Source organism: Bubalus bubalis, chromosome 4 (assembly GCF_019923935.1).
Source record: "Bubalus bubalis isolate 160015118507 breed Murrah chromosome 4, NDDB_SH_1, whole genome shotgun sequence".
Classification (NCBI taxonomy): Eukaryota; Metazoa; Chordata; class Mammalia; order Artiodactyla; family Bovidae; genus Bubalus; species Bubalus bubalis.
This window is the reverse complement of record NC_059160.1, coordinates 69641784-69667519: the sequence shown is the minus strand read 5'-3', so window position 1 is coordinate 69667519 and position 25736 is coordinate 69641784. Positions and strand designations below refer to the sequence as shown.

Sequence of the window (25736 nt, the reverse complement as noted above, 5' to 3'; positions counted from 1 at the left end):
TATAGTCCATGCAATTGCAAAGAGTTGGAAAAGACTGAGTGAAATATATCTGTCCCAACCCTGGGCTGCAGCTTTTAGCCTTTTTGGCAAAAGGTAGTAATGTTGCCTCCAGGTGTCATTTCTGTGACTCAGGCAGGAAGAATGAGGGCAGGATAAAGGGTAAAAAACCAGGCCCATTGAGTTGTCTTTTTTGTCAAGAAAACCCTAGTTTTCCTAGTTCTAACCAGGATACTTCCTCTTGTAGCTCATTGGCCAAAGTGAGGCCACGTGACCATACAGAGCTGCAAGGGAGTCTGAGATGTGAGTATTTTTAGTGGACGTGTTGCTGTCCCAGACAGACTTAGTAGTGAGGAGGAAAAGAGAAGAGACCCTAGATGAGCAACTATCAGAGTCAAGCCTCCTGTTTGCCATATTACCTCTCGATCCATTCAAGTTCTACTTGGCCTGTCTTCAAGACCCACCTCTCCTCCACTTCTGTAGCCCACACTGGTCTATCCTGCTTAAACGTTGAATTTGGGGAGATAGCAGGGGCATCAGAGTCTTCTAGGGAAGTCCCCCACTCCTCATTTTGGTGAAGAACTGAAGCCCAGAAAATGACTTATTGAGGATCATATTGTAATGGTAATGATAACACACACACCCTCACACATGCACACATGCTCACTCGCTCCAGACATGTTAGTTAGCTACTTACTTGATGTAAATTACCATTTAATCTCCCCAGTACTTCTCCGCAGTAAGGTAGCTATCACCTGCCTTTTAGTTACTAGGAAACCATGGCACAGAGATGTTAAGTAACAAGGATGTCCAGCTCTAGAGTGACCCTGCCAGGGTCCAATGCCTGGACTGCCTTCCTTTCCTTGCTCTGCCTCCTTCTCAGCTAATTGATGTTGAAGATGCCACTGAATCCAGATCTTCTAGTCCTTAGGTCGTTGTTTTTGCACTTAATTTTCCTCTGAGTTAGTGTGCTTATTCCTTCATTTTAAGGTGCTTTTAGGTCATTCATAAGTGTTTCCTCTTACCTGGATTTAATTGAGTGTATGAAAAGGCAAAAAGATAAGACACTGAAAGATGAACTCCCCAGATCGTTAGGTGCCCAATACGCTACTGGAGATCAGTGGAGAAACAACTCCCGAAAGAATGAAGGGATGGAGCCAAAGCAAAAACAACACCCAGTTGTGAATGGGACTGGTGATGTAAGCAGGGTTCGATGCTGTAAAGAGCAATATTGCATAGGAACCTGGAATGTTAGGTCCATGAATCGAGGAAAATTGGAAGTGGTCAAACAGGAGATGACAAGAGTGAACATCGATATTCTAGGGATCAGTGAACTAGGATGGACTGGAATGGATGAATTTAATTCAGATGACCATTATTGTCTACTACTGTGGAGAAGGCAATGGCACCCCACTCCAGTACTCTTGCCTGGAAAATCCCATGGACGGAGGAGCCTGGTAGGCTGCAGTCCATGGGGTCACTAAGAGTCGGACATGACTGAGCGACTTCCCTTTCACTTTTCACTTTCATGCCTGGGAGAAGGAAATGGCAACCCACTCCAGTGTCCTTGCCTGGAGAATCCCACAGATGGCGGAGCCTGCTTGGCTGCCGTCTCTGGGGTTGCACAGAGTTGGACACGACTGAAGCAACTTAGCAGCAGCAGCAGCAACTGTGGGCAGGAATCCCTTTGAAGAAATGGAGTAGCCATCATAATCAACAAAAGAGTCTGAAATGCAGTACTTGGATGCAGTCTCAAAAACGACAGAATGATCTCTGTTCGTGTCCAAGGCAAACCATTCAATATCACAGTAATCCAAGTCTATTCCCTGACCAGCAACGCTGAAGAAGCTGAAGTTGAACAGTTCTATGAAGACCTACAAATCTTCTAGAACTAACACCCCCCCCCCCAAAAATGTCCTTTTCGTTATAGGGGACTGGAATACAAAAGTAGGATGTCAAGAAACACCTGGAGTAACAGGCAAATTTGGCCTTGGAATACAGAATGAAGCAGGGCAAAGGCTAATAGAGTTCTGCCAAGAGAACACACTGGTCATAGCAAACACCCTCTTCCAACAACACAAGAGAAGACTCTACACATGGACATCAACAGATGGTCGACACTGAAATCAGATTGATTATATTCTTTGCAGCCAAAGATGGAGAAGCTGTATACAGTCAGCAAAAACAAGACTGGGAGCTAACTGTGGCTCAGATTATGAACTCCTTATTGCCAAATTCAGACTGAAATTGAACTATACCATTCAGGTATGACCTAAATCATATCCCTTATGACTGTACAGTGGAAATGAGAAATAGATTTAAGGGACTAGATCTGATAGACAGGGTGCCTGATGAACTATGGATGGAGGTTCATGACATTGTACAGGAGACAGGAATCAAGACCATCCCCAAGAAAAAGAAATGCAAAAAAGCAAAATGGCTGTCTGAGGAGGCCTTACAAATAGCTGTGAAAAGAGAAGCGAAAAGCAAAGGAGAAAGGAAAGATATACCCATTTGAATGCAGAGTTCCAAAGAATAGCAAGGAGAGATAAGAAAGCCTTCCTCAGTGATCAATGCAAAGAAATAGAGGAAAACAACAGAATGGGAAAGACTAGAGATCTCTTCAAGAAAATTAGAGATATTAAGGGAACATTTCATGCAAAGATGGGCTCGATAAAGGACAGAAATGGTATGGACCTAACAGAAGCAGAAGATATTAAGAAGAGGTGGCAAGAATACACAGAAGAACTGTACAAAAAAGATCTTCATGACCCAGATAATCACAATGGTGTGATCACTGACCTAGAGCCAGACATCCTGGAATGTGAAGTCAAGTGGGCCTTAGGAAGCATCACTACGAACAAAGCTAGTGGAGGTGATGGAATTCCAATTGAGCTATTTCAAATCCTGAAAGATGACGTTGTCAAAGTGCTGCACTCAATATGCCAGCAAACTTGGAAAACTCAGCAGTGGCCACAGGGCTGGAAAAGGTCAGTTTTCATTCCAATGCCAAAGAAAGGCAATGCCAAAGAATGCTCAAACTACTGCACAATTGCACTCATTTCACATGCTAGTAAAGTAATACTCAAAATTTTCCAAGCCAGGCTTCAGCAATATGTGAGCCGTGAACTTCCAGATGTTCAAGCTGGTTTTAGAAAAGGCAGAAGAACCAGAGATCAAATTGCCAACATCCGCTGGATCAATGAAAAAGCAAGAGAGTTCCAGAAAAACATCTGTTTCTGCTTTATTGACTATGCCAAAGCCTTTGACTGTGTGGATCACAATAAACTGTGGAAAATTCTGAAAGAGATGGGAATACCAGACCACCTGACCTGCCTCTTGAGAAACCTGTATGCAGGTCAGGAAGCAACAGTTAGAACTGGACATGGAACAACAGACTGGTTCCAAATAGGAAAAGGAGTACGTCAAGGCTGTGTATTGTCACCCTGCTTATTTAACTTCTATTCAGAGTACATCATGAGAAACGCTGGGCTGGAGGAAGCACAAGCTGGAATCAAGATTGCCGGGAGAAGTATCAATCACCTCAGATATGCAGATGACACCACCCTTATGGAAGAAAGTGAAGAAGAATTAAAGAGCCTCTTGATGAAAGTGAAAGAGGAGAGTGAAAAAGTTGGCTTAAAGCTCAGCATTCAGAAAACTAAGATCATGGCATCCAGCCCCATCACTTCATGGCAAATAGATGGGGAAACAGTGGAAACAGTGGCTGACTTTATTTTAGGGGGCTCCAAAATCACTGCAGATGATGATTGCAGCCATGAAATTAAAAGATGCTTACTCCTTGGAAGGAAAGTTATGACCAACCTAGATAGCATGTTAAAAAAGCAGAGACATTACTTTGCCGACAAAGATCCGTCTAGTCAAGCCTATGGTTTTTCCAGTGGTCATGTATGGATGTGAGAGTTGGACTATAAAAAAAGCTGAGCGCAGAAGAATTGATGCTTTTGAACCGTGGTGTTGGAGAAGACTCTTGCGAGTCCCTCGGACTGCAAGGAGATCCAACCAGTCCATCCTAAAGGAGATCAGTCCTGGGTGTTCATTGGAAGGACTGATGTTGAAGCTTAAACTCCAATACTTTGGCCACCTGATGCGAAGACCTGACTCATTTAAAAAGACCTTGATGCTGGGAAAGATTGAGAGCAGGAGAAGGGGACAACAGAGGATGAGATGGTTGGATGGCATCACTGACTCAATGGACATGGGTTTGGGTGGACTCTGGGAGTTGGTGATGGACAGGGAGTCCTGACGTGCTGTGGTTCATGGGGTCGCAAAGAGTTGGACACAACTGAGCGACTGAACTGGTGTTCTAACTGGCTCACTTTCACCCTTTCTTCTCCCCTAATCCTGACATCATAGCTTGAATGATGTTTTAAAAATATAAATCAATTTTCTAACTCCCACCTCAATCAGTGGTTTTCTGTTACTCTTAAGCTGAAGCCATCACATGTTCTGGATCCTTTGTGTATCCCAGAGGGACTGAGTGGTCCAACTATCTTCCTCTCCAATCTCATGTCATCTCCTTCCTTTCCTGCCTTTCTCCCCTATTCAGTCACATGGCCACGGTTCAGTCTCCTCTTCCTCGTCACACACCTTCGACCACAGAGCTTTTGTATCTGCTGTTGCTGCCACCTGGCTTTCTCTCCTCTCCCCTCCTTACTTGTGGATTTCCAGTGGCTGTCAGCCTGGTGCTTATGTCCTCAGGAAGTGTCCTCCAATGTGCCCCTCTGCAGGCTGGTCTCACGGCGCTAAGAACCTCTCCTTGTCACCCTCACCAGAATTATGACTTCACATTTATCTGTGTGATTATTTGATCAGTGTCTATCTCTCCCCTGGGTTCTTGCGATCAGACTATGATGTCTCTTTAATCTAGTTTTTCATTCCCCACTGCCCCACTTTTTGTGCGTGTCACAGAAGGATCGCTCAGCAAATATTTGTTGACCTCCCCCAAAAAATTATCTCTAAGCATCTAGCACAGAATTGAATAAAAACAAAGATTTAAAGGGCACAAGTAGAGTAAAGGCATATGTCATTCTACTACATAGTATCTTCCAGCATCATTCTAAGATGGACCCAAAGGGGATAGGAGAGATGAGTAGTAAATAAGTCCTAGAGATCTAATGCACAGTATAGTGAACACAGACAACCTTATTGTATTATAAAAATGAAACATGCCAGGAGATTAGAACTTATTCTAACCAGAAAGAAAAAATATGTGTAGTGATAGAGATGCTAAGTGTTGGCTATGATGACAACTATATCACAGTATGTAAATGTATCAAGCTGCACACCTTAAATTCATGCCGTGTTATAGGGCAAATATATTTCAATTTCAAAAAATAAGATAGACCAAAAGAACTTTATATAATGGTTTCAACGAAAAAAAGGAATTCAGTATTTATTGCTGCAGAGTAGATAAACCTAGTTGTCAGAAGTGGATGTAACATGTACCGCACCTGTTTAATCTCAGCATTTTATATCTTACTCCTCTAGATACATCATAATTGAACACCTTTTTTTTCCCGCCTGTAGCTATGATTCAAACATGGTTTTTAAAAGTGCTCATCTTGAAACAGTCTCGAAATCAACCAGCAGGTACCAGATCCATGGCAGATGAGGGAACATGGGCTGCATGTAGCTTCAGGGTAGGAAGAGGAAGCCAAGATGCTGAGTGACAGCTGGAAAACTGAGGGAAGTAGGACACGTGAAGAGGAGCTTTTAATTGTCTGCATCTTGTGAAGGTTTGACTAGATGGGGTGTTCAAGGGAAAAACATGTTCTAAAAATTCAGGATGTAGACCTAAGCAGATGGGGCAATTATCTGAGCGTGTAAAAGCCCTACTGGGGGGGAGGAAGCGAGTCTACTACCCTGAAGCATCTGTAAAAAGGGCCTAATTTCCTCTAAAGAGACAGACACAGAAAACAGACTTATGAACGCAGCAGTGGGGGGAGGGGGAGGATAGAAGGGAGGGAGAGAAGGAAAGGGTAGGAGGTATGGAGAGAGTAACATCGAAATATACACATTACCATATGTAAAGTAGATAGCCAGTGGGAATTTGCTGTGTGATGGAGGAAACTCAAACCAGGCTCTGTGACAACCTAGAGGACTGGGACGGGGAGGGAGGGGGGAGGAAGGGTCAAGAGAGAGGCGACATAGGTATACCTCTGGCTGATTCATGTTGATGTTTGGCAGAAACCAACACAGTATTGTAAAGCACTTATCCTTCAATTAAATATAAATAAACTTAATTATAAAAAATTTTTTAAAAGACTGTGTGTCTAACCTGCTCTGGGGTTGCAGTAGAAGGGAGATGAGAAACTAGCTGTTAAAACTGTAAAGACTTATTTGTATGTAGTTTTACCTCTCACTTCTACACATCAAAAAAATTTTTTTAATATTTATTTTTGCTTATTTGACTGTGCCAAGTCTTAGTTGCCACATGAAGGATCTAGTTCCCTGACCAGGGATCAAACTCAGACCTGCCACCTTGGGAGCAGAGTCTTAGCCCAGGGACCATCAGGGAAGTCCTTACACATCAATTTAAAGTAGATCTCATGCCAGCTGAGAGGGTGATGCCTTGAGATCTTGCCCTTGGTGGACAGGCAGGGACCGCTTTATCTCCGGGGGCAGCGGAGATAAGGGAGCAGCAGTGATGCACCTGGGTACACATCCCTGAGTGTCTTGCACTATTTTGCCCTCCCCCCAACCCCCGCCCTCGTTTGCAGACAGACCACGGGTGGATGCGCTGAGCCCCAGAGGGGTGGCCCTCAGCCCGGGGCAGTGGCCGCCTCGGTGCTCACGCTTCCTTGTCGCCCTCTCCCCGCAGGAATCGGAAGGCGTTTCCTGCCACTACTGGTCGCTGTTTGACGGTCACGCGGGGTCCGGGGCTGCCGTGGTGGCGTCCCACCTGCTGCAGCACCACATCACGGAGCAGCTGCAGGACATCGTGGAGATCCTGAAGAACTCGGCTGTGCTGCCGCCCGCCTGCCTGGGCGAGGAGCCGGACCACACGCCCTCCAGCAGCCGGACTCTGACCCGCGCGGCCTCGCTCCGCGGAGGGGTGGGCGCCCCGGGCTCCCCCAGCACCCCGCCCACGCGCTTCTTCACCGAGAAGAAGATCCCGCACGAGTGCCTGGTTATTGGGGCTCTTGAAAGTGCATTCAAGGAAATGGTGGGTATGCCCCAGGACGCCGGGGCGGTCACTTAACCCACATCTTTGTTTCTTTCAAGTCCCCTGGAAGGGCATGTCTCTGACCTGCCTATTCCTCTGCATGGTGCCCCCTCCGACTTCTCCCTGGCACAGCAGGGCTTCCATTCTCAAAAGAGTTCTAGCATCCTGTGCTGTTGAAATGTAAAAGAGGATGAAAGGGGGATAGTGCCGAGGTGATAGGCTTATAAAATAAATACCTTATTGCTTCTCTCTCTGCCAACTCTTATGATTACCAGCTGGTACCATGGCACTTAATCGAAACTGAGCAAGGGTGCCATCTGTATGACACCTGTGTATGAGTTCCAGGTGTTTGGGGAAACAGAGCTTTGAGAAAAGTGCTCAGAAGTACCTTTCCTGTTCAGATCCGGTCTGAGAACATGATTGGCAGTGTGGTTCCCATTGCTTAAAGCAAGGAGGGGCCAGTACCTAAGAATTATTTGTTTTAGGTGGGAACAGAGATTTATTTGTTGGTACATTTAAACTGGAACATGTGTGACGGAGAGATTCAGCCTCCTTCCTGAGAACACACAGAGCTGCCCTTACAGCGTCCCCTGCTGTTCTGCCCTGTGAGAGGCACACAGATGGGCTCTTCTGTACCACCCCTTTCCCTCTTGAGCTCACTTTATACGGTGGCACTTATTTGAGTTCCAGAGATTTTCTCTCCTGAGCGACATCCTGTGTGCAGATTCAGGAAGAGATATGTAAAGATGTTCTAAGTACTGGAGTAGGGTGAGTGGGCAATGATAGTGCCCTTAAAACCTGGAGATTAAAAAGTAACAACAATGGGTGTCCCTGGTGGCCTAGTGGTTAAGATTTCACCTTCCAATGCAAGGAATGTGGGTTCAATCCCTGGTCAGGAAGCTGAGATCCCACATGCTGCGCCGCCAAAAAGATCGAAACATAAAAACAACCCCAAAAAATCAAAACATAAAGACAAAAGGCAATATTGTAACACATTTAATAAAGACTTTAAAAATGACCCACATCAAAAAATCTTAAAAAAAAAAAAAAAAAAAAAACCATGGCAATGGACTTCCCTGGTGGTACAGCGGTTAAGACTCTGCGGTTTCACTGCAGAAGGCATGAGTTCCATCCCTAGTCAGGGAGAAACCACAGGCCGTGTAGTGCGCCCAAAAGAAAGAAAAGTAATGACAAGCTCTTAAAGCAAGACCTGCAGAACTGAACGTACACGCTGTACGCATCCCAGGATCTCAGGATGTTAGGTTGAGTGCTAATGAGAAGAGAAAAGTAAGTAATATTAAACAGCATCATCTCATCTGAGTTGTTTACAAAGCAAAACTTGTTCCTATATTCACGCCTCTAATTTGCACACTCGCTTCTCTTTAAGTCATTTCTTCTTTGGTCCCAGCATTTCTCTCCATGTCACATACCCTTTGAGTAGCAGGTAGCTTAAAATGCACCTCCATCTCAGGAGTATTTGGTAGCCTTCAAGTCCAAGAAAAACACCAGGAGCCTGGAAAAGATTATTTAGGAAAAAAAGAATTAAGGTAGTAAAATTGACTCCTACTCAGGCTTGGTATAAAGTCTCTATCAGGGAAGCTTCGATATGATAGCTATTTCTAAATGCGATTGCTCAAAAAGCTGAATATTTAGTTGAGGTAAAAATCTGACAATGGACTGTGCCCATATGGAAGGAAAATTCCTCTTATATATGAAAAACAGAAACAATTTTGGGTTTTTTGTTTTCCTTCGCTGTAGCTAGTGCTATGGGGTATCTTTTACTTGGAATTGCTGTATTCTCAACTTTATCCACCAGAGGCCGATGTCACATTGAGTCAGGCCTCCACACTGATCTCAGGCTGTTTCTGCCAGTTAATGGCTCAGGGTTCCTAGCAACTACTGTTGAGAGTCTCATTCAAAAAAATACTAAGAACCTCATTCTGGGTGTTTGTTTTGAACTTTTTTAAACTTCACTAGCTAATTCATGACCGGAAATTTTTCTTGCACATTTAACTGCCATCAAAAAGATCATTTCACTTTCCTGTGTAATTTATTCAATCCATAAATATTTGTTGAAAGCTACCTGTAAGCCAGGTCTCACTGGGAAGAGTATTGAAGAAATTAGGCAAAGGTGGGTGTTAAACAGATAAAATATAAATGGGAAGGGCCTCGAGAGGAAAAATGCAGGTGAGTAGGAATCTGATAAAGAGATGAAGGAAGGGTTCCCTGGAGAAGTCCTCCTGTGGCCCAGAGAACCGGGGTCTGGGAGGAGTGTTCTGGGCAGAGGAGAGCGTTTGTGTGAAGAGCCACGTCAGAGAAACAACCCAGATGGGCTGGAAGCAGCAAGCTGACATCCACCGTAGTTGTTGTTCTGCCACTAAATCGTGTCCAACTTTTTGCAAACCTGTGGACTGACTGCAGCACACCAGGCTTCCCTGTCCTTCACTATCTCCCAGAGTTTGCCCAAACTCATGTCCATTGAATCAGTGATGTCATCCAACCATCTCATCCTCTGTTACCCCCTTCTCCTCCTGCCTTCAGTCTTTCCCAGCATCAGGATGTTTTCCTGTGAGTTGGCTCTTTGCACCAGGTGGCCAAAATATTGGAGCTTCAACTTCAGCATCAGTCTTTCCAATGAATATTCAGCATTGATTTCCTTTAGGATTGACTGGTTTGACCTCCTTCTTGTCCAAGGGACTCTCAATAGCACCACAGTTGAGAAGCATCAATTCTTTGGCACTTAGCCTTCTTTATGGCCCATACATGACTATTGGTCACTTTATGGCCCACATATGATTCATATCCATACATGACTATTGGAAAAACCATAACCTTTACCAGATGGAGCTTTGTTGGCAATGTGATGTCTCTGCTTTTTAATACACTGTCTAGGTTTTTCATAGCTTTTCTTCCAAGGAGCAAGCGTGTTTTCATTTCATGGCTGCAGTCACCATCTGCAGTGATTTTGGAGCCCAAGAAAATAAAGTCTGTCTCTATAGTTAGATGACAGCAAGAGTAGGGATGCTGTTAGGCAACTTGGAGAGGCCGTCTGTAACCAGCCTGTGGATGGCCCACTGTACCATAGAATGAATCTGGGGCTTTATGCCATATCTGTTCTTTTCTAATCCACCCTACCTTGTAGCTTCCTCTTCACACTTCAGTTTTCCCTGGATTGCCTCTCCAGCCCCCAGCGTGCCAGAGGCCTACCTGGGCTTTGCTCCATGTGCTTGGCCTTAAAGTGAGAACAGTCATCATTCCTTGCTTCTCCAGGTTCTTGGCAGGGTGGCCGACGTCCTCCTCGGCTGGGGACTGAGCCAGCAGATACCTCTTGGCCCAGAATAGTTATTAATACTGTCCCCTTTTACTCTCCAAAGTGTCCCTGTCTGGATGATGTTTTATGTTTACCCTAATTATAGAGAGATGCTCTAGTTTTCCCTTTGCTTCATCAGGGACTTGAGGAAAAATCTACTCCAGTGTCACAGAAATGTGCCTGGCTTAACCATTAAGCAGCCTGGGCTGAGCTGTACAGCTCACAGCACAGAAATGTAGTCTCACTTTAAGGTCCTGGAAGACCACTGCCAACTCATAAAAAGTATTTTTCCTTTCCTCCTTTCCTCAATATTAGGTTTTTGAGAGAGTGGGTGTTTGAAGGTAAAATTTGTTTTTTAATAATGTGTAGGGCGCTCCTTTGTTGACCTGCTCTTGGTGGTTTCTCCTCAGGCCTTTTCAGGGAGGAACAGGTTTGCAGTTGCCTAGCCATTCTTAATTTTTTTTTTCCCCTTCCCACAGCCAGCTAGCTTTCTTGCTCTCCTATTGCTAGGTGTTCTTTGGGTTTTGCAGGTTTTCTGCCATTCTGATCCTCTGTAACAGGAAAACTCACTGTTGAATAAGATTCAGTCACTTCAGCTCTGTGACTCTCGTTTCCTCTTGCACTTTTAATCCCCCCAAATTCCCCATGCCCAGCACCTAAGCCTCAAACATGCTGTTCTGATGACATCTTTGCAGCCACCCCTCTTGAGATTCAGAATGTAACTTATCTTTAAAGGCCAAGCTTGCCTTTCATTTGAGGTTTTGCTTTATTTATGACAGTTCAGGGAAGTAGAATCCGAAGTCTGTCTTGTCTCCTTCTTTCTCCCCACCTCCCACCGGTTCCCTTCTCAATTACTGATATTTATTTAGCTTATATTTTATAACCAGCATTCTTCTAGACACCATGGGGATCTAGAAGTGAAAGATTTGATTTTATATCTGGGGGCATTTGTAGTCACATTAGATGAACATAGAGATATACAGCGTTTCGTTTGTTTTAATACTCTGTGACATCAAGTGAAAAGTTGATATCTGTCTGAAGGAGAGAATCAGTTGAAAAGATTCAGAAACACTAGGCCAGAATATATAGTATTCATCTCTAGGAAAATGGGAGTGCTCGTCAGAAAATGTGAACTAACAGACGTTGGTGGGGGATGCTGTGGACACGGGGAGATGTTCAGCAGAGTTGTTGTTCAGTCGCTCAGTCATGTCCAGCTCTTTGTGATCCCATGGACTGCAGCCCGCAGGCCTCCCAGTCCATCACTATCTCCTGGAGTTTGCTCAGACTCATGCCCGTTGAGTCAATGATGCCATCCAACCATCTCAAGGGGAGATGATAAGTTTCATCAAATACTATAAGCTTCTTTGAAGGTTTCCTTTCCTCTTTGATCCTGGGGTTGCCTAGCACAGTTCATGGCTTGTGAGAAGGTGACCTCTGACTACAGGCCTCTGATCCATGCTGGCAGAGGCGGGTTTCCCCTGCGCCTGCCTCCCCACTGTATCTCATCTTGGATCTCTCTTCAGAGTGAAAGGGCTGGTCCTCCTGTGTCCACCATGGAAAATGAACCCTCACTTCCCAAAGGACCAGAATCTTAGGCACTTCTTGACTGACTTCATTTCTGCTTTCCGTCACCATTTTATAACAATGCCTACTGCCCCAGCTAAGTTTTGTCACTTATTAGGTAGGTGGTGGCCTGATCCAGGATGACAGGTATGAAGAAGATAAGTGTCTTCTAAGTCTTGATGTCAGTGTCCTTCTTTCTTCCACACCCTCCAGAAACAGGGGAGTCAGCATTTCAGACTCATGCAAGAAGTCATCTCCATTGTTGGTATGGTTGCAGGAGACCTAGGAACCAGAAGCAAGGCGGTATGATGACCTTTTTACCTACAGGAATTGAATTCTGAACACAAGGAGGAGGATCTCAAAATTCTGTCCTATTTCATTTTCAGTGTGGCTATAGATTCCTTGCCACAGTGCAGAATTTTTTGGAGGTTTGGTTGTTACTCAGGGAGAAAAAAATAGCAATATTTTAACTTGTACAACTGCCATACATCTTTCTAAAATATGGAGTAAATGGTTGGAAATACCACTCAGCTTGGCTTTGTTCATAAAAAGAACATATGGTGAAAAAGGAGGACAAATGCAGAGTTTATTTATAGTTTATAAATCCTAGTGGTTTTGAGAATTAGAATATTCACGGTAAGTGGACTTCTAGTGGGTTTTGTGTGTGTGTGGTGGTGCTCGTGGTAACCTGCCTGCCGTTGCAGGAGACGTAAGAGACACAGGTTTGATCCGTGGGTCAGGAAGATCCCCTGGAGGAGGGCATGGAAACCCACTCCATTATTCTTGCCTTGGGAATCCCATGGACAGAGAAGTATGGAGGGCTAAGGTCCATAAGTTCGCAAAGAGACATGACTGAAGCACCTGTGCATTTTTAGAACAGGAGTTCCTCTAAGGAATGAGCATGTGATTCCACAAACAGCCAGCAGGTGGCAATATGAGGCAGTGCTGTTTTTCTCCTTCTCCAGTGCCTAACAGATTGGCTCGTCCTCAGAATAAACCGAAATCAGACCCAGATACTGAAACCATGCAGAATCTTATTATTTGTGACTGACACTATTAACACTGTGCTCAGAACCATGTTTTAGCCCAGTTAGGGGGAGCTGCCAGTCCTATTGAAACTCCCCAACACGCTCCCTTCTGGTGTTTGATATTGCTTTCCTTTTGCAATCTAAAATTGGTAGGAAACAAAGGATCATCCTGGAGTTGCATTATCTCTGGGACTTTCAAACCAAATTACACCGATCCTGAGCAGTATATTTTCTTTCTTGCAGTTCTTTCCTGCTGAGTTAGTCTCGTTTCACACACTTCTCTTTTTTTTCCCTTCATTGGTCTCATTCTTCCTTGCAACAAAAAGGAGCAAAACACAATCCCAAGTCTTAAAAATTGAATCCATTCTTTGATTTAGAGATAAGCCTTACTTAAATGTAATATTCAGAGAGCCACAAAACAGGGTAAATCAGTTCTGCTAAGTAGAAAGTAGTCCTGAGAGGGACTCCTGATTGAGCAGATAAATCAGTTATCTTGTTAATTGAATCTTCTGAGTCACTTAAGTTGACCCTTTCAGATCATACTTGAAAAAGAATGATAGTAAGTGCTTGTGTTCTGCTGGTAATTTATTCTAGATTTACGCCTGGAGGTTCATGACAGCTAAAATGGGGAAGCTGTTCCATATCGGTCTTTGTTTAGCAAAAAGCAGTGGGCAGTTTTTCCGTGATTTCCTTGATCTTTTGAGAAAAATACCCAAAGTTCTTGAGGGATACATTTTTATGTGTTTTTTCTCCCACCTAGAGTGTGAGAAGCTTAAGCTGACTGGAAAAGTTGAGAGTTTGAAGAAATTAGGTAGTTAATTTAACAGTAAATACATCTTTATTGACTTCATTTATCATGTTTGATCTGGTAGTAAAAGAACCACCCAGCTGGTCCTTTACTGTTCCTTTCAGTACTAAGATTTTGTGATACATCTTTTTAAAGAGTAGTAGGTGGTGTAGGAAAAAATAAATGTGCTATTTTGGCTTCTAGGGAGGGGAGGGGGAAGCAATTATTTTTAGACTGTGTTCTAGTTACACCCAGTTTTAGAGGAAATAAAAAAGCATATTTTCACGTCAGTGCATCCTTCAGGGGGGATTAAGTCTGTGGAAATATATTTTTCAAATCCTTGTCACTGTGATCCCAGAGAGTACACACGTAATTAAAGTGTGTGCCTGTAAGTCTGAGCACACGCGCATATGTATATTACCACACAAAGCCGGGAAGTGATGAAAGCATGAGCATCTTAGCAAAGTTTCTTGCATAAAAAATAGCTGGACTGTGGTCCACTGCTTATGTGGAAGTGTTGCCAGATTTAGCATTCCTCATGCCAGGAGAACTACAGAGGGAAGACAGTGGAAACTTAGGGAAAGTTGAAAGAAATGATGGAATCAATTAGAAAAAAATATTGACTTATGTTATTAATGTAATAGCAAAGGTTTCACTGGGCAAGCTGACTGGAATGTTTCCCTAAAGGCAAATGTAGCAGATAATCTTAGTGTCAAACACTATCTTGATTTTTTTTCAAAGGATGAAATAATTCTATAATCAGAGTCTCTTGTGATGTAAACCATGATACGAAATGCACCTATGTTGCAGAATAATCTTGTTTATCTGAATCCTGGAGGAATTGTTTGCTGTGGGCGGCTCTTTCACATGGACTCTGTGTATCTTTTGGATGGGAGCAGTGATTTAGTTTCTCAAGCATCGTGCACACTCCAGTCCGCGTACAAAAATTGTCTTTCATTTAGACTTTAGGTATTCAAACAGATATTGATCCTGGATGTGAAAGGATGGTTTCTGTAACTAGAGCAGTTCTTTCCAGTGTATTAAAAATAGTTGTGTTGGGTGTGGACTTTATATATCAGTTTCTATATTAATTTGATGAAATATGTATCTATCATAGTATCAACTTTATATCATTTAAGTGCAAATAAATTGAATAAGCCTACTCACAAACTCCTTTTGAGTAGGATTGTTGGTTCTGTTTTGATGCACTCTTTAGAGGTTCAAACTTCTGACATCGGAATGTTTTCTTTCTCCTCTTTCACTTTCTTATGACTGTCTTTCCCTGCTAACCTCCGTGCCCCTCCTCCTCGCCACTCTCCAGCTTCCCACCATTCCTGCCTGGGTTCAGATAGCCATTTGTTTGTTCTTGTCAATTGACTGCATTTCACTGGACACATGGGTTCCTGCTTAATTATTATCTCAGTGAGCAGTTATTCACATTGTAAGCTTTTCATTTATGAATCATAGACTACATGTCTCATGTTCAGGCAGAGGTAAAAATTTGGCAACTCAGGCATTTTATAATGGATTTCTTTTTTTAGCCCATTTAATAGGTATTTATTAAATTACCTTCTACTTGGCCCGATATGGGTGTTGAGGGTCTCGCAATGAGGGAGAAAGGTTTCTGCTCTCCATCATGGGATCTAGGCTGTGGGGAACATCCAGATGGTCTGCTAAGCCCCTCACCCACTCCATCTAACTTAATCCTGATGTCAGCCCTTTAAGCTAATTTATACAGAGTTTGTAAATAAGTTCTAAAAATCCAGTATGGTCTTTGAAGGTGGTCTGCATGCTTGACCCATCTGTGGCTCTTGATGCTGTCATTCACTCAGCTCTAAGTTTTCTTCACTTGCTTGTAAACCATCACATCCCACATGCACTCATCCTTACCCCTCTCATGGTTCCTCAGCCTTCCGCCCATCCTCCCCTCAACCCTTTCCTTAGTTCATTCCCAGGATATTAGGTTCTCCCAGGGCCTCTCTTTGTACTTTCTCTCTCCTTACACTTTGACCAATGCTCTGTCCTTAATCTTTTTGCAGAGCTCAGGCTCTGCCCCTGTTTCTGGTTTCTCGCTAGTGATTTATCTACTGTTATTGCCACCTCTGGCCTCTAGAGCAGAGCAGTTGCTGATAAATGCTGGGTTGCTGAATTATCTCCCCCTTTCCATCAGGAGGCTGGCGGCAGCAGCTGAGTTCTAATCCTGGGGATTCTTGGGAATCACGAAAGGACTCTGACATTCGGTCAGCCCATAGCACCCTCAGAGCCAGCCAGGCCACTGTTCCCTGCTCTTCTGTGCCCATCCTCCTTCCCCCTCCCTTGCCCTGACAGTAGGTGACGTGACGGTGGGAACTTTGGGCATTGTTTTAGCTAGTGTCCAGTTTATTTTCCTAATTCAATTCACGTTTTTTTCTGAAGTCACGGAGCCCTGGCTTCTGTCACTGACACGGAATTTCACAAAGCCATCTGTCTTGAGGATGATGCCTGTCTGTTGATAGAAGTGTGGTTCTATTTTTATTTTTCTTGGGGAGACCTCTTTAAGTGGCAGGTAATAAATACTAGGCTTTAGAGGAGGAGAACCTGATTAGAATCCAAACTCCAGCCGGGTAAATGCTGGCAGGTTCTCTGCATCTGAACAGTGAGGTTAATAATATGGCTGTGAGGATGAGATGAGATTCTATTTGTAAAGCAGAGGAGGTGGTCACTGAATGTTTCCTGTAACTGTTCGTGTGTGTCCCTCTTGTGAATCAGTGGCCTTAGGAAGAAAAAGTCAGATGAGAGTTCAGAAGCTTCTCCCTTTGATCAGTAAGATGGAGGTGGACTCCTACTGGAGTTGAGTTGAGGACACAGTCCTTCAAGTCACCTCTTTTATCTGGCTGTAAAGGAAATTATTTCTTGGAGACTTTGGGCTTGAAAGTATTGATCAGATCCAAGCACTCGGTGTTATTAGCCTCTCTAATCTATTTTCCACATGGCAGCTCAAGCCGTCCATACAAAAACTAAATTTTCCATAAGCTACGATATTTATTGAATACAATTGGTTTGATTCTTCTCATTTTTGTCTGATTATATCTGTTTGCCTTCCCTTGTTTCCTGTCTGTGGTTTGCAGATGGCCTAGGAGGCGACAGTCTGGTGCCGGTGTCCTCTCCAGAAACGCTCATCAAGTGGTAGAAAAGCCAGTACCAAAGATTTTCCTCTCCCTTCTTTGAAGCACATTCACATTCTTAGGGCTGCCTTCAGGGAGTGAGGCTAAGAAAGCCTTTGATCCTGTACAGTCCCACCTGTACAATTCCTGTATGAACCCACCAGGCTCTTCTATCCATGGAATTCTCCAGGCAAGAATACTAGAGTGGGTAGCCATTCCCTTCTCCAGGGGATCTTCCTGACTGAGGGATAGAACCCACATCTCCTGCATTGCAGGCAGATTCTTTACCATCTGAGCCACAAGGGAAGCCCTGTACTATCCAGCGCTGACTCTATTTTCTTCTCTAGGACCTACAAATTGAACGAGAGAGGAGTTTGTACAATATATCTGGTGGCTGCACAGCACTCATCGTGGTCTGCCTTCTGGGGAAGCTGTACGTGGCCAACGCTGGGGATAGCAGGTGAGCAGATGAGCCTTCTGGGTCTTTCTAAAGTCAAATGCCTTCCTTTAGTTTTTTTAATCTTTTTTAAAAATGAAATGATTAGAAATAAAGCAATTCTGTCTGGGATTCAATATTGAGAAAGATAAGCCTTCTACATCTGGATAAAAATATATTTAAGAAGATTTGTCAGGCTGGTATGAAAAGGTGCAGGTTGCCTTCTCCTTACTTGCTGTAGTGGTATATATATAAATAGATATATAGATATGCTTTCGATTAACCTAAACTGGTAGTATCCAAATGTTTTTTGACTTTAGAACCTGATTTTCAATGAAAGCTTAGCAAAGGCATTAATGTGTGAGAGTGATGAGGAAGAAGGAGAGGGATTTGAAAGAAGTGGGTGTTTGGAGGGGACCCAGGAGGACTTCCCGGATAGTTCCTCTTTGGCTCAGTGACTTTGCCCTGTCCCTTCCCAGAAGCCCGGGAGTTCCTCCTTTTATGCATGTGCCCCTACAGGCTGCCTTTTCCTCTCCTCTGGGTTCAGCTGAGAGGAATTTGAGCCAACAGAAGATGATTTAACCCTTACTCTATCCAGTACTACCAGCAATAAGATAGACTTATCTTTTTGTTTAATATTATTAATTTTTTATTTTTGACTGTGCCGGGTGTTCGCTGGGGCGTGGGCTTTTCTCTAGTTGCGCCAGGTTAGGGCTACTCTCGCTACAGTGTGCAGGCTTTTCCTTGCAGTGGCTTCTCTTGTTGCAGAGCACGGGCTCTACAGCACTTGGGCTTCAGTCGTTGCAGCTCGTGGGCTCAGAAGTTGCTGCTCTGCGGCTCTAGAGCACAGGCTCAGTAGTTGTGGCACACAGGTTTAGTTGCTCCGAGGCATGCGGAATCTTCCCAGTTCAAGGATCAAACTCGTGTCTCCTGCACTGGCAGGCGGATTCTTTATCACTGAGCCACCAGGGAAGCCCTAGACCTGTGTTTTAATCATCGTTTTAAAAAGCATTTGTGTTTATTAATTTGGCTCTACGGGGTCTTAGTTGCGGCACTCAAACTCTTAGTTGCAGCATGTGGGATCTTAGTCCCCTGAACAGGGATCGTTATCTGGACCCCCTGCATTGGAAATGCAAAGTCTTAGCCACTGGACCACCAGGGGAGTCCCCTAATCTTCTTTTAAATAACTGATACGTGCTCACTTTAGGTTCGGCCACATCGGTTATTTAGCCTATACTAAATTATAGACCTTGTGAAAAGCCTTCTAATATGTATTACACACGTCCGCCCCTTAAGTAACAAAATATGTTGGCTTTCTAGTAGGACTTTTTGCTAAAGGCTGACTCTTGATTCTGAAAGCAGTCAAAGGCCTGGACTTTGATCATGATTCCTGAGAAGATGGGTGATTTCCCTACTCGGGCTGTGATCTAAGGACGCTATCTTTCCTCCAGCCCCTTCCTCTGGGCCACTTGCCTCCTCTCAGCATTGCTGCTTGGCCTGGCTCTCCTTGAGAGCAGTCTCCACCCCTCACCTTCCCTGTCTCCATCACGTTTGTGGGGAAGACAGTCTCCTTCAGGCAATCAAGGAATTTCAGATTACAGGAATTACAAAGCAGGAGAGCCTGAGGGAGTCTCCAGTCACCCTAGTTAAGCATCTGCACCCAGTCTTCCCACTGAAGATTCTGGAGACCAAAGGAGAGTGACCTGCCAAGACAGCAGTTTTGGGGATTTGGACATTGATGTTTTTTGAAGATCTGTTTATGTTTAAGGCTTATGTGAATTTCTTTTCTGCTCTGTAAGATATCTCAGTTTCAATGTAAAATTTTTCCAGGTAAATGGAAGTGAATATAAGATGCCATGTTTATCTCATGGCTTCTATTCCCTAGTGGTCCTAGGAGGAGATAGACTTCAACTCACGTGGATCAACTGACTGAAGGAGCGAGAGGGGACCAGCTAGGAGCATTGCAGCTCAGGAAGGCGTTGACCCTGCTAGACCTGCAGGGTCCAGGGAAGAAATGCTACAGCGGATCTGGGAGAGGGGCCGCTGATGAAGGCCCTTAGCCAGGGGCCGCAGGAAAGAGTGGGAGGAGACCTCTGACTCTCTCCTTCTTCCCATCCCCCTTTCTCCTGCCAGGGCCTCCCATTGAATGAGCCCAACTGGAAGCCACGTGACAAGGGACCCAGGGAACTCAGGTCAGAGAGCTTGGTCAGCCAGGGCACAGACGCAGGCAGGGACTGCAGCTCCAGGGTGGGGGCGAGTGGAAAATCACCAGTGCATCTCCTGCTCTTCTTTGCCTTCCCCAGGGCTGGAGTATCTTAAAAATAGGAATCCTCATCTCTGGGGCCTTTTAAGATGCACACGGAGGAGCTGGCGCTGAGCCCTTATTCTGTTCTGGATCTTGAGCTTGTTGGAGAGAGACGAAGAGATCAGGGAACGATTTCTTTCTGTTCTGAGTAAAACTGCATCGATGATTCAGCTTTTGCACTCATATTCACCTTTTTTAAGTCTGGATTTAGTTCCATGTTGTTAGAAATGAATTTGCCTTCCTGGCCCTTCCAGTGACGCAGGTGGTGGTGACTGAGTGCTGTGTTCCTACCCGCTCTTCCCAGGGAAGCATCTTTCATCAGCAGACCCCAGACTCGGAAGGTAAACCAGCTTCCATGCCCAGAATATCTTTATGTTGGATTGTGCTTTTCAGAGAAGCAGGGCCTCCCCAGCTCCCTGTTCTCACTTTTGAATGTAGTTTCCTTTGAAGCTCTGAACTCCTTGGTGGAGCCCCCTCCCTGTGCTCCCCACCCCACCACCTCCTGACCAGCCAGAGCTTCAGCCCTGCTTCCCAGATGCTCAGTCCTCTGTCCAGGACCAGCCGATCCCACCTCTTCACCTGGACTTTTGCCCCCCACTTTTAAGTGCCAGTTTCTAGACCCAGAGCTTGAGTTCCTCGTCTCTAAAAATGGTGCTTTCGGACTAAATGTTAACTTCTAACACTTCTGGCATTCTCAAGATGGCACAGTGAGGAGTGGCACTTTTGAAAGCAAAGCCCTAAAGGCTGTTTCGGTTGGCTCATCTTTCTTGGAGTCCATTTTTGAAATTTTCAAATGACTGTTTCTAAGTGTCCATAAAAGTATGGTGTTTTACAGGTTATTCCCAATAATTTGAAAAGTTTCACAGGTACTTTTATCCTTATTAAAGCTGTAAAGCACTGACCCCCAAACATACAAATTATCTCAAGAGAAAATAGCATCTCTAAAACCTAGTCAGTTTAATTACGTTTGTAGTATTCTGGCCCCAGTATCCAGATATGAATTTGGAGTTCTATGGCTGATGGCTGGTTGGGTTTGCTGTTCACTTATGGGCCATAGGTTGTATAGAAGCCTAAGAGCAATATGAGTTGGTATTGTAGCCACTGTCCAAATATAACTAATATGACACTTATTCATGTATTTTCAGCTCTAGTATAAACAATAGATATTTGATATCATCTTATGTAGGATCATTGCCTAGTTTATTCATTTATTATACCTGTGTTTGAGTTCACAGGTATATTCAGTTATTCCCCAGAAACAGCAACTAAGTGAATTTTTATCAGACCTCCGTGAATGTAGGGTAGGTCCATTACGGCTTATGGGCAACGAGTCATGAATCCAAGAGCTCAATTTAAACAAATGATCAGGCCAACAGAGACTTCTGACAACAGAGCCCTGATTAGTTGCTGAGTTTTCTTCTTTACTGCCAGATATTGGCTATCCATCTGTTTGCTTTAAATCTTGACAGTTTTGAGAGTGAAGCAAATCTTTGTCTTAGGTTCACTACCCCACAATTATTTACTTTCAGGAAAAGAGAAGCTCTGCACTGGCTTGATTTGGAAACTACTGGTGGTCCTGTATGCAGGCTCAGTTGCCCAGTCATGTCCGACTCTTTGTGACCCCATGGATGGTGGCCTGCCAGGCTCCTCTGTCTGTGGAGTTTTCTAGGCAAGAATATTGGAGTGGGTTGCCATTTCGTCCTCCAGGGGATCTTCCTGACCCAGGGATCATATCCGGGTCTCCTGTCTCCTGAGTTGGCAGGTGGATTCTTTACCATTAAGCCACCAGTACTGGTGGTCAGTGACTGTTTTTCAAGCTGCTTTGTGAGCTGTGCATCAGCTGACTTACTATCAGGCACAGTGTGTGCTTGAGGGTTGTATTCAGGAGCAGCTGATGTTAAATGTGGCTTTACTGGTTTCTGAGTCAGTGCCCACCCTCTGTGTGGGATGGTCCACAGTGATGCCAGGTGATAACTGCCTGGAACAGCCTTGCCCTTCCCCCCACATCCAAGGTAACCCGACACCAGAGGCTCGTGGGATGACTACTGGATGCACGCCAGTTGATTTATTTTTCCCAGTTGAAAGCAGCCAACTCCACACCTAGAGGATCATAAGGGACTAGGAAAGAAGCAGCTGGTGGGCGGATTTTTCACTTCCAGCAAAATTGAACTTGGGGGCATGCAAATGTCATGCAAAGCAATATGCAAACTATCACCTATTGTGTTTGAGTCACCCGCTCCTTAGGGCTGCAAGTGATTCTTCAGTTTAGATGTTTGACTCGATTTTGGAAGATAATTTCTTTTTATTTCTAGAGCAGTACTCTTGCCTGGAAAATCCCATGGATGGAGGAGCCTGGTAGGCTTCAGTCCGTGGGGTCGCTGAGTTGGACACTACTGAGCGACTTCACTTTCACTTTTCACTTTCATGCATTGGAGAAGGAAATGGCAACCCACTCCAGTGTTCTTGCCTGGAGAATCCCAGGGACAGGGGAGCCTGGTGGGCTGCCATCTATGGGGTCACACAGAGTCGGACACGACTGAAGTGACTTAGCAGCAAGGCACTGAGGACACAAAATCATTACCACTTATTTCAAACAGTGTCTAAAGGTTTGGCAACTGAGACTAGGTGAACTCACTCAGAGTAAAGAAGACCGTTTAACATTTGTGAAATTCATGATTCCACTGTGGCCAGATTTAAGTAACAGCAGAAATAAGATAGTTAATAAGCGCTAGGCACGTGCTTTTTGTGGGGTTTCTTTTTTCTTGGCTTTGCTGGATCCTTGTTGCTCAGCACGGGCTTTCTCTAGCTGTAGCGAGCGGGGGCTGCTCTTCCGCGCAGTGTGGGCTCCCGTCGCCGCGGCTTCTCTTGTTGCAGCGTGTGGGCCCAGAGCACTCAGGTGTCAGTAGTGTGGCTCACTGGCTTCGTTCCTCGGCAGCGTGTGGGATCATCCAGGACCAGGGATGGAACCTGTGTCCCCTGCATTGTCAGGTGAATTCTTAGCCACTGCACCACCAGGGATGTCCCTAGGCATATGTTAAATAAGAGACAATCATATTTAGTTCTGTCAGCAATTTAGTGAAAAGTAGGCATTGTTAATATCAGATAAATATACAGAAGCACAGTGAGGTGAAGGGAATTGCCCAAGGTCCCACAGCTACTAAGGAGCCAGACGACCATCACACCCATCGCTTGAAATCAGAGCGCTGAGTTCTCAGTGTGCTATACCCAGGAATGTCCAATCCATGCGAAGACTCACATGGTGTTCTTGTTTTTCATATTTTAACATCTCTAAAATCAATAGTTTCTAACACATTTTTTCTTTTCTATTGCATGTAAAATCATGACATACCTTATGATCAGTGGCATCTTTAATTTCACCTAAAATGGTTTATACCATATAGTTGAGTGGATGTTTGCATTTAGAAGCTATTTTAAATGCATGGACATAAGGAAGCATGTAAGCTTTGGGTGGTCCAGTTTATTCATTTGTGATCTGGGGAATGCCCCTTCCTCAGACTGAGGACTGTCATTCCCTTCCAAAGGTCCCAAGGTTCTCCAAGAGTATGTTCAATTGTGTATTTTCATTTTGATGGTAATCCGAGTAACATCAGCATTTTCCAGATCTTCTGGATGCTTGCCTTATAAATGGTAACTGCTGTGAATTCAGACCTCCATTTTATCATGCTTATAATTCCTCTGTCAGTCAAGGGGATGGCAGAGTTTTTCAAGATGAGTGACAGGCTCCGAGGAATACCAGGTCATCTTTTTGAAGATTCTCCTAGGAAAGGGTTGAATGTGTCCATGGAGCAGCTCTGTATAACAAGCAGTCCACGGATTGTCCTTGAGACAAAGCCTGTTGTCCCACCAGGATGCTTTTCTTTCATTTATCTTTCCCTCATTTTTAATTTCCCAGGATTACCCTTCTGTTAAGTTAAAGCTTCCCAAATGCATTCAGAGGTGAATTCCTCTGGCAAATATGAATTTTCTTGAGGATGGGAACTAGATATTAAACAAGACTTACATTTCTAGATTCAAAACCAATTACACATCTCAGACTTCTCCCCTTTACTAGTGATAAGATAATGAAACTATGTAACTGTTTCCAACCCAGGGATATGCAAAGAACTGTTCATTCCTTTTTGTTTGTGGATATCAATGGCCAGTACAGAACCTTCCCAAATTGCTTATTGCTAACAAGTGGTTCATCTATCCACACCTGCCAGAGAGCTGATTCTTTGATAGTAGCCTTCCTCTGCATTCAAAATAAATTTGATCCTCTTCCATCGACCTGCATGAAGCTCACCACAGCTCTCACTTTCTTTGACAAATGTCTGAAAAGTAGAGTAGAGAGAAAACGTAATTTATCCCATTCTCTGCTATGGAAGTTGAGTTGTTCAGATCTTTTTCTGCATGCCTTCCCCTATCTTTTTAGTATATACTTGTATAATCCCTTAGCTATACCTACAACCTAGAAAGAAAATATTGCTATTCAGTTCAGCTCAGTTCAGTTGCTCAGTCATGTCCGACTCTTTGTGACCCCATGAATCACAGCACACCAGGCCTCCCTGTCCATCACCAACTCCCGGAGTTGACTCAAACTCATGTCCATCGAGTCGGTGATGCCATCTAGCCATCTCATCCTCTGTCATCCCCTTCTCCTCCTGCCCCCAATCCCTCCCAGCACCAGGGTCTTTTCCAATGACTCAGCTCTTTGAATGGGGTAGCCAAAGTATTGGAGTTTCAGCTTCAGCATCAGTCCTTCCAATGAACACCCAGGACTGATCTCCTTTAGGATGGACTGGTTGGATCTCCTTGCAGTCCAAGGGACTATCAAGAGTCTTCTCTAACACCACAGTTCAAAAGCATCAATTCTTCAGTGCTCAGCTTTCTTCACAGTCCAACTCTCACATCCATACATGACCACTGGAAAAACCATAGCCTTGACTAGATGGACCTTTGTTGGCAAAGTAATGTCTCTGCTTTTGAATATGCTATCTAGGTTGGTCATAACTTTCCTTCCAAGGAGTAAGTGTCTTTTAATTTCATGGCTGCAGTCACCATCTGCAGTGATTTGGGAGCGCAAAAAAATAAAGTCTGACACTGTTTCCACTGTTTCCCCATTCATTTCCCATGAAGTGACTATTAGATGGTCACAAATACACACAAAGACATGGAGACCACATGATGGCTCAAAACAGTCTTTACTTTTCCTATCAAGCCACTTGCTGTCCACACAGAGGGCACCAAAGGGGCCCCCCACTCTGGATTTCCCCCTTGTTTCCTCCCCTTGGATTTTCTTCTGATGCTCTCCTTGGTACCTTTGGCCCTAAATCAGTGGTTATCAAAGCGTGGTCCCCAAACCAGGAGCAGTAGCAACTGTCAGCTTATGAGAAAAGCAAATTCTAGGGCTCTACCCCTGATCTACTAAGTCAGAAGCTCAGGGGGCGGGGCTCTGCTCTCTGTTGGAGCATCCTTCCAGGCAGTTCTGCTGTATGGAAGGACACTGCTTTTAAGTCAACCGCTGGGCATTCAGATGCCCAGGAAGGAGCCAGCATATTCTCAGGGATAAAAACAATAGCTTTCCCGGCCTGAGGCTAGAGCATTAAACTTTGAGTGCCGTTCAGCATCTAGCAGCCTCGCTGTGGCCACAGAGCACAGGAGAGGAGCTTCTCTGGCGATGTTTTCCCCTAATGCCCTCTGACATGGCTCCCTGAGGTGCAGGGGCCCCTGCATCTCTGTCAGCTGTCTGTGGATTCCTTCTTGCCAGCCTGCCATTCTGAAACATAGGTCCGTTTCTTCAAAAAGTGGGAGTTGGGTGAGGATTTCTTGCATGATCTAGCTCTTCATTTCAGTCCCACCCTATATACATCAAAGTAGGGCTCCCTTATCTGAAATGGATCAGACGTGGCTCCTGTGTGGCCTTTTGGTCTCCTGTTGTTGGGCCTCTGGGAGGGTGTAGTTCTGGCTGTGGTTCCCCA

The 25736-nt window shown here is 44.5% G+C and overlaps 1 protein-coding gene across 4 annotated transcripts in view; it reads left to right on the top strand.

The window, feature by feature from the left end:
• Positions 1 to 25736, top strand: part of PPM1H (protein phosphatase, Mg2+/Mn2+ dependent 1H) — a 305996-nt gene that overhangs the window by 134783 nt on the left and 145477 nt on the right. For all 4 annotated transcript variants that reach the window (XM_006072608.4, XM_044941582.2, XM_044941581.2 and 1 more), the window contains exons 3-4: positions 6842 to 7186; positions 17365 to 17477. In XM_006072608.4, coding sequence (XP_006072670.1) covers positions 6842 to 7186; positions 17365 to 17477 — 458 coding nt within the window. The remainder of the gene's footprint in view (positions 1 to 6841; positions 7187 to 17364; positions 17478 to 25736) is intronic.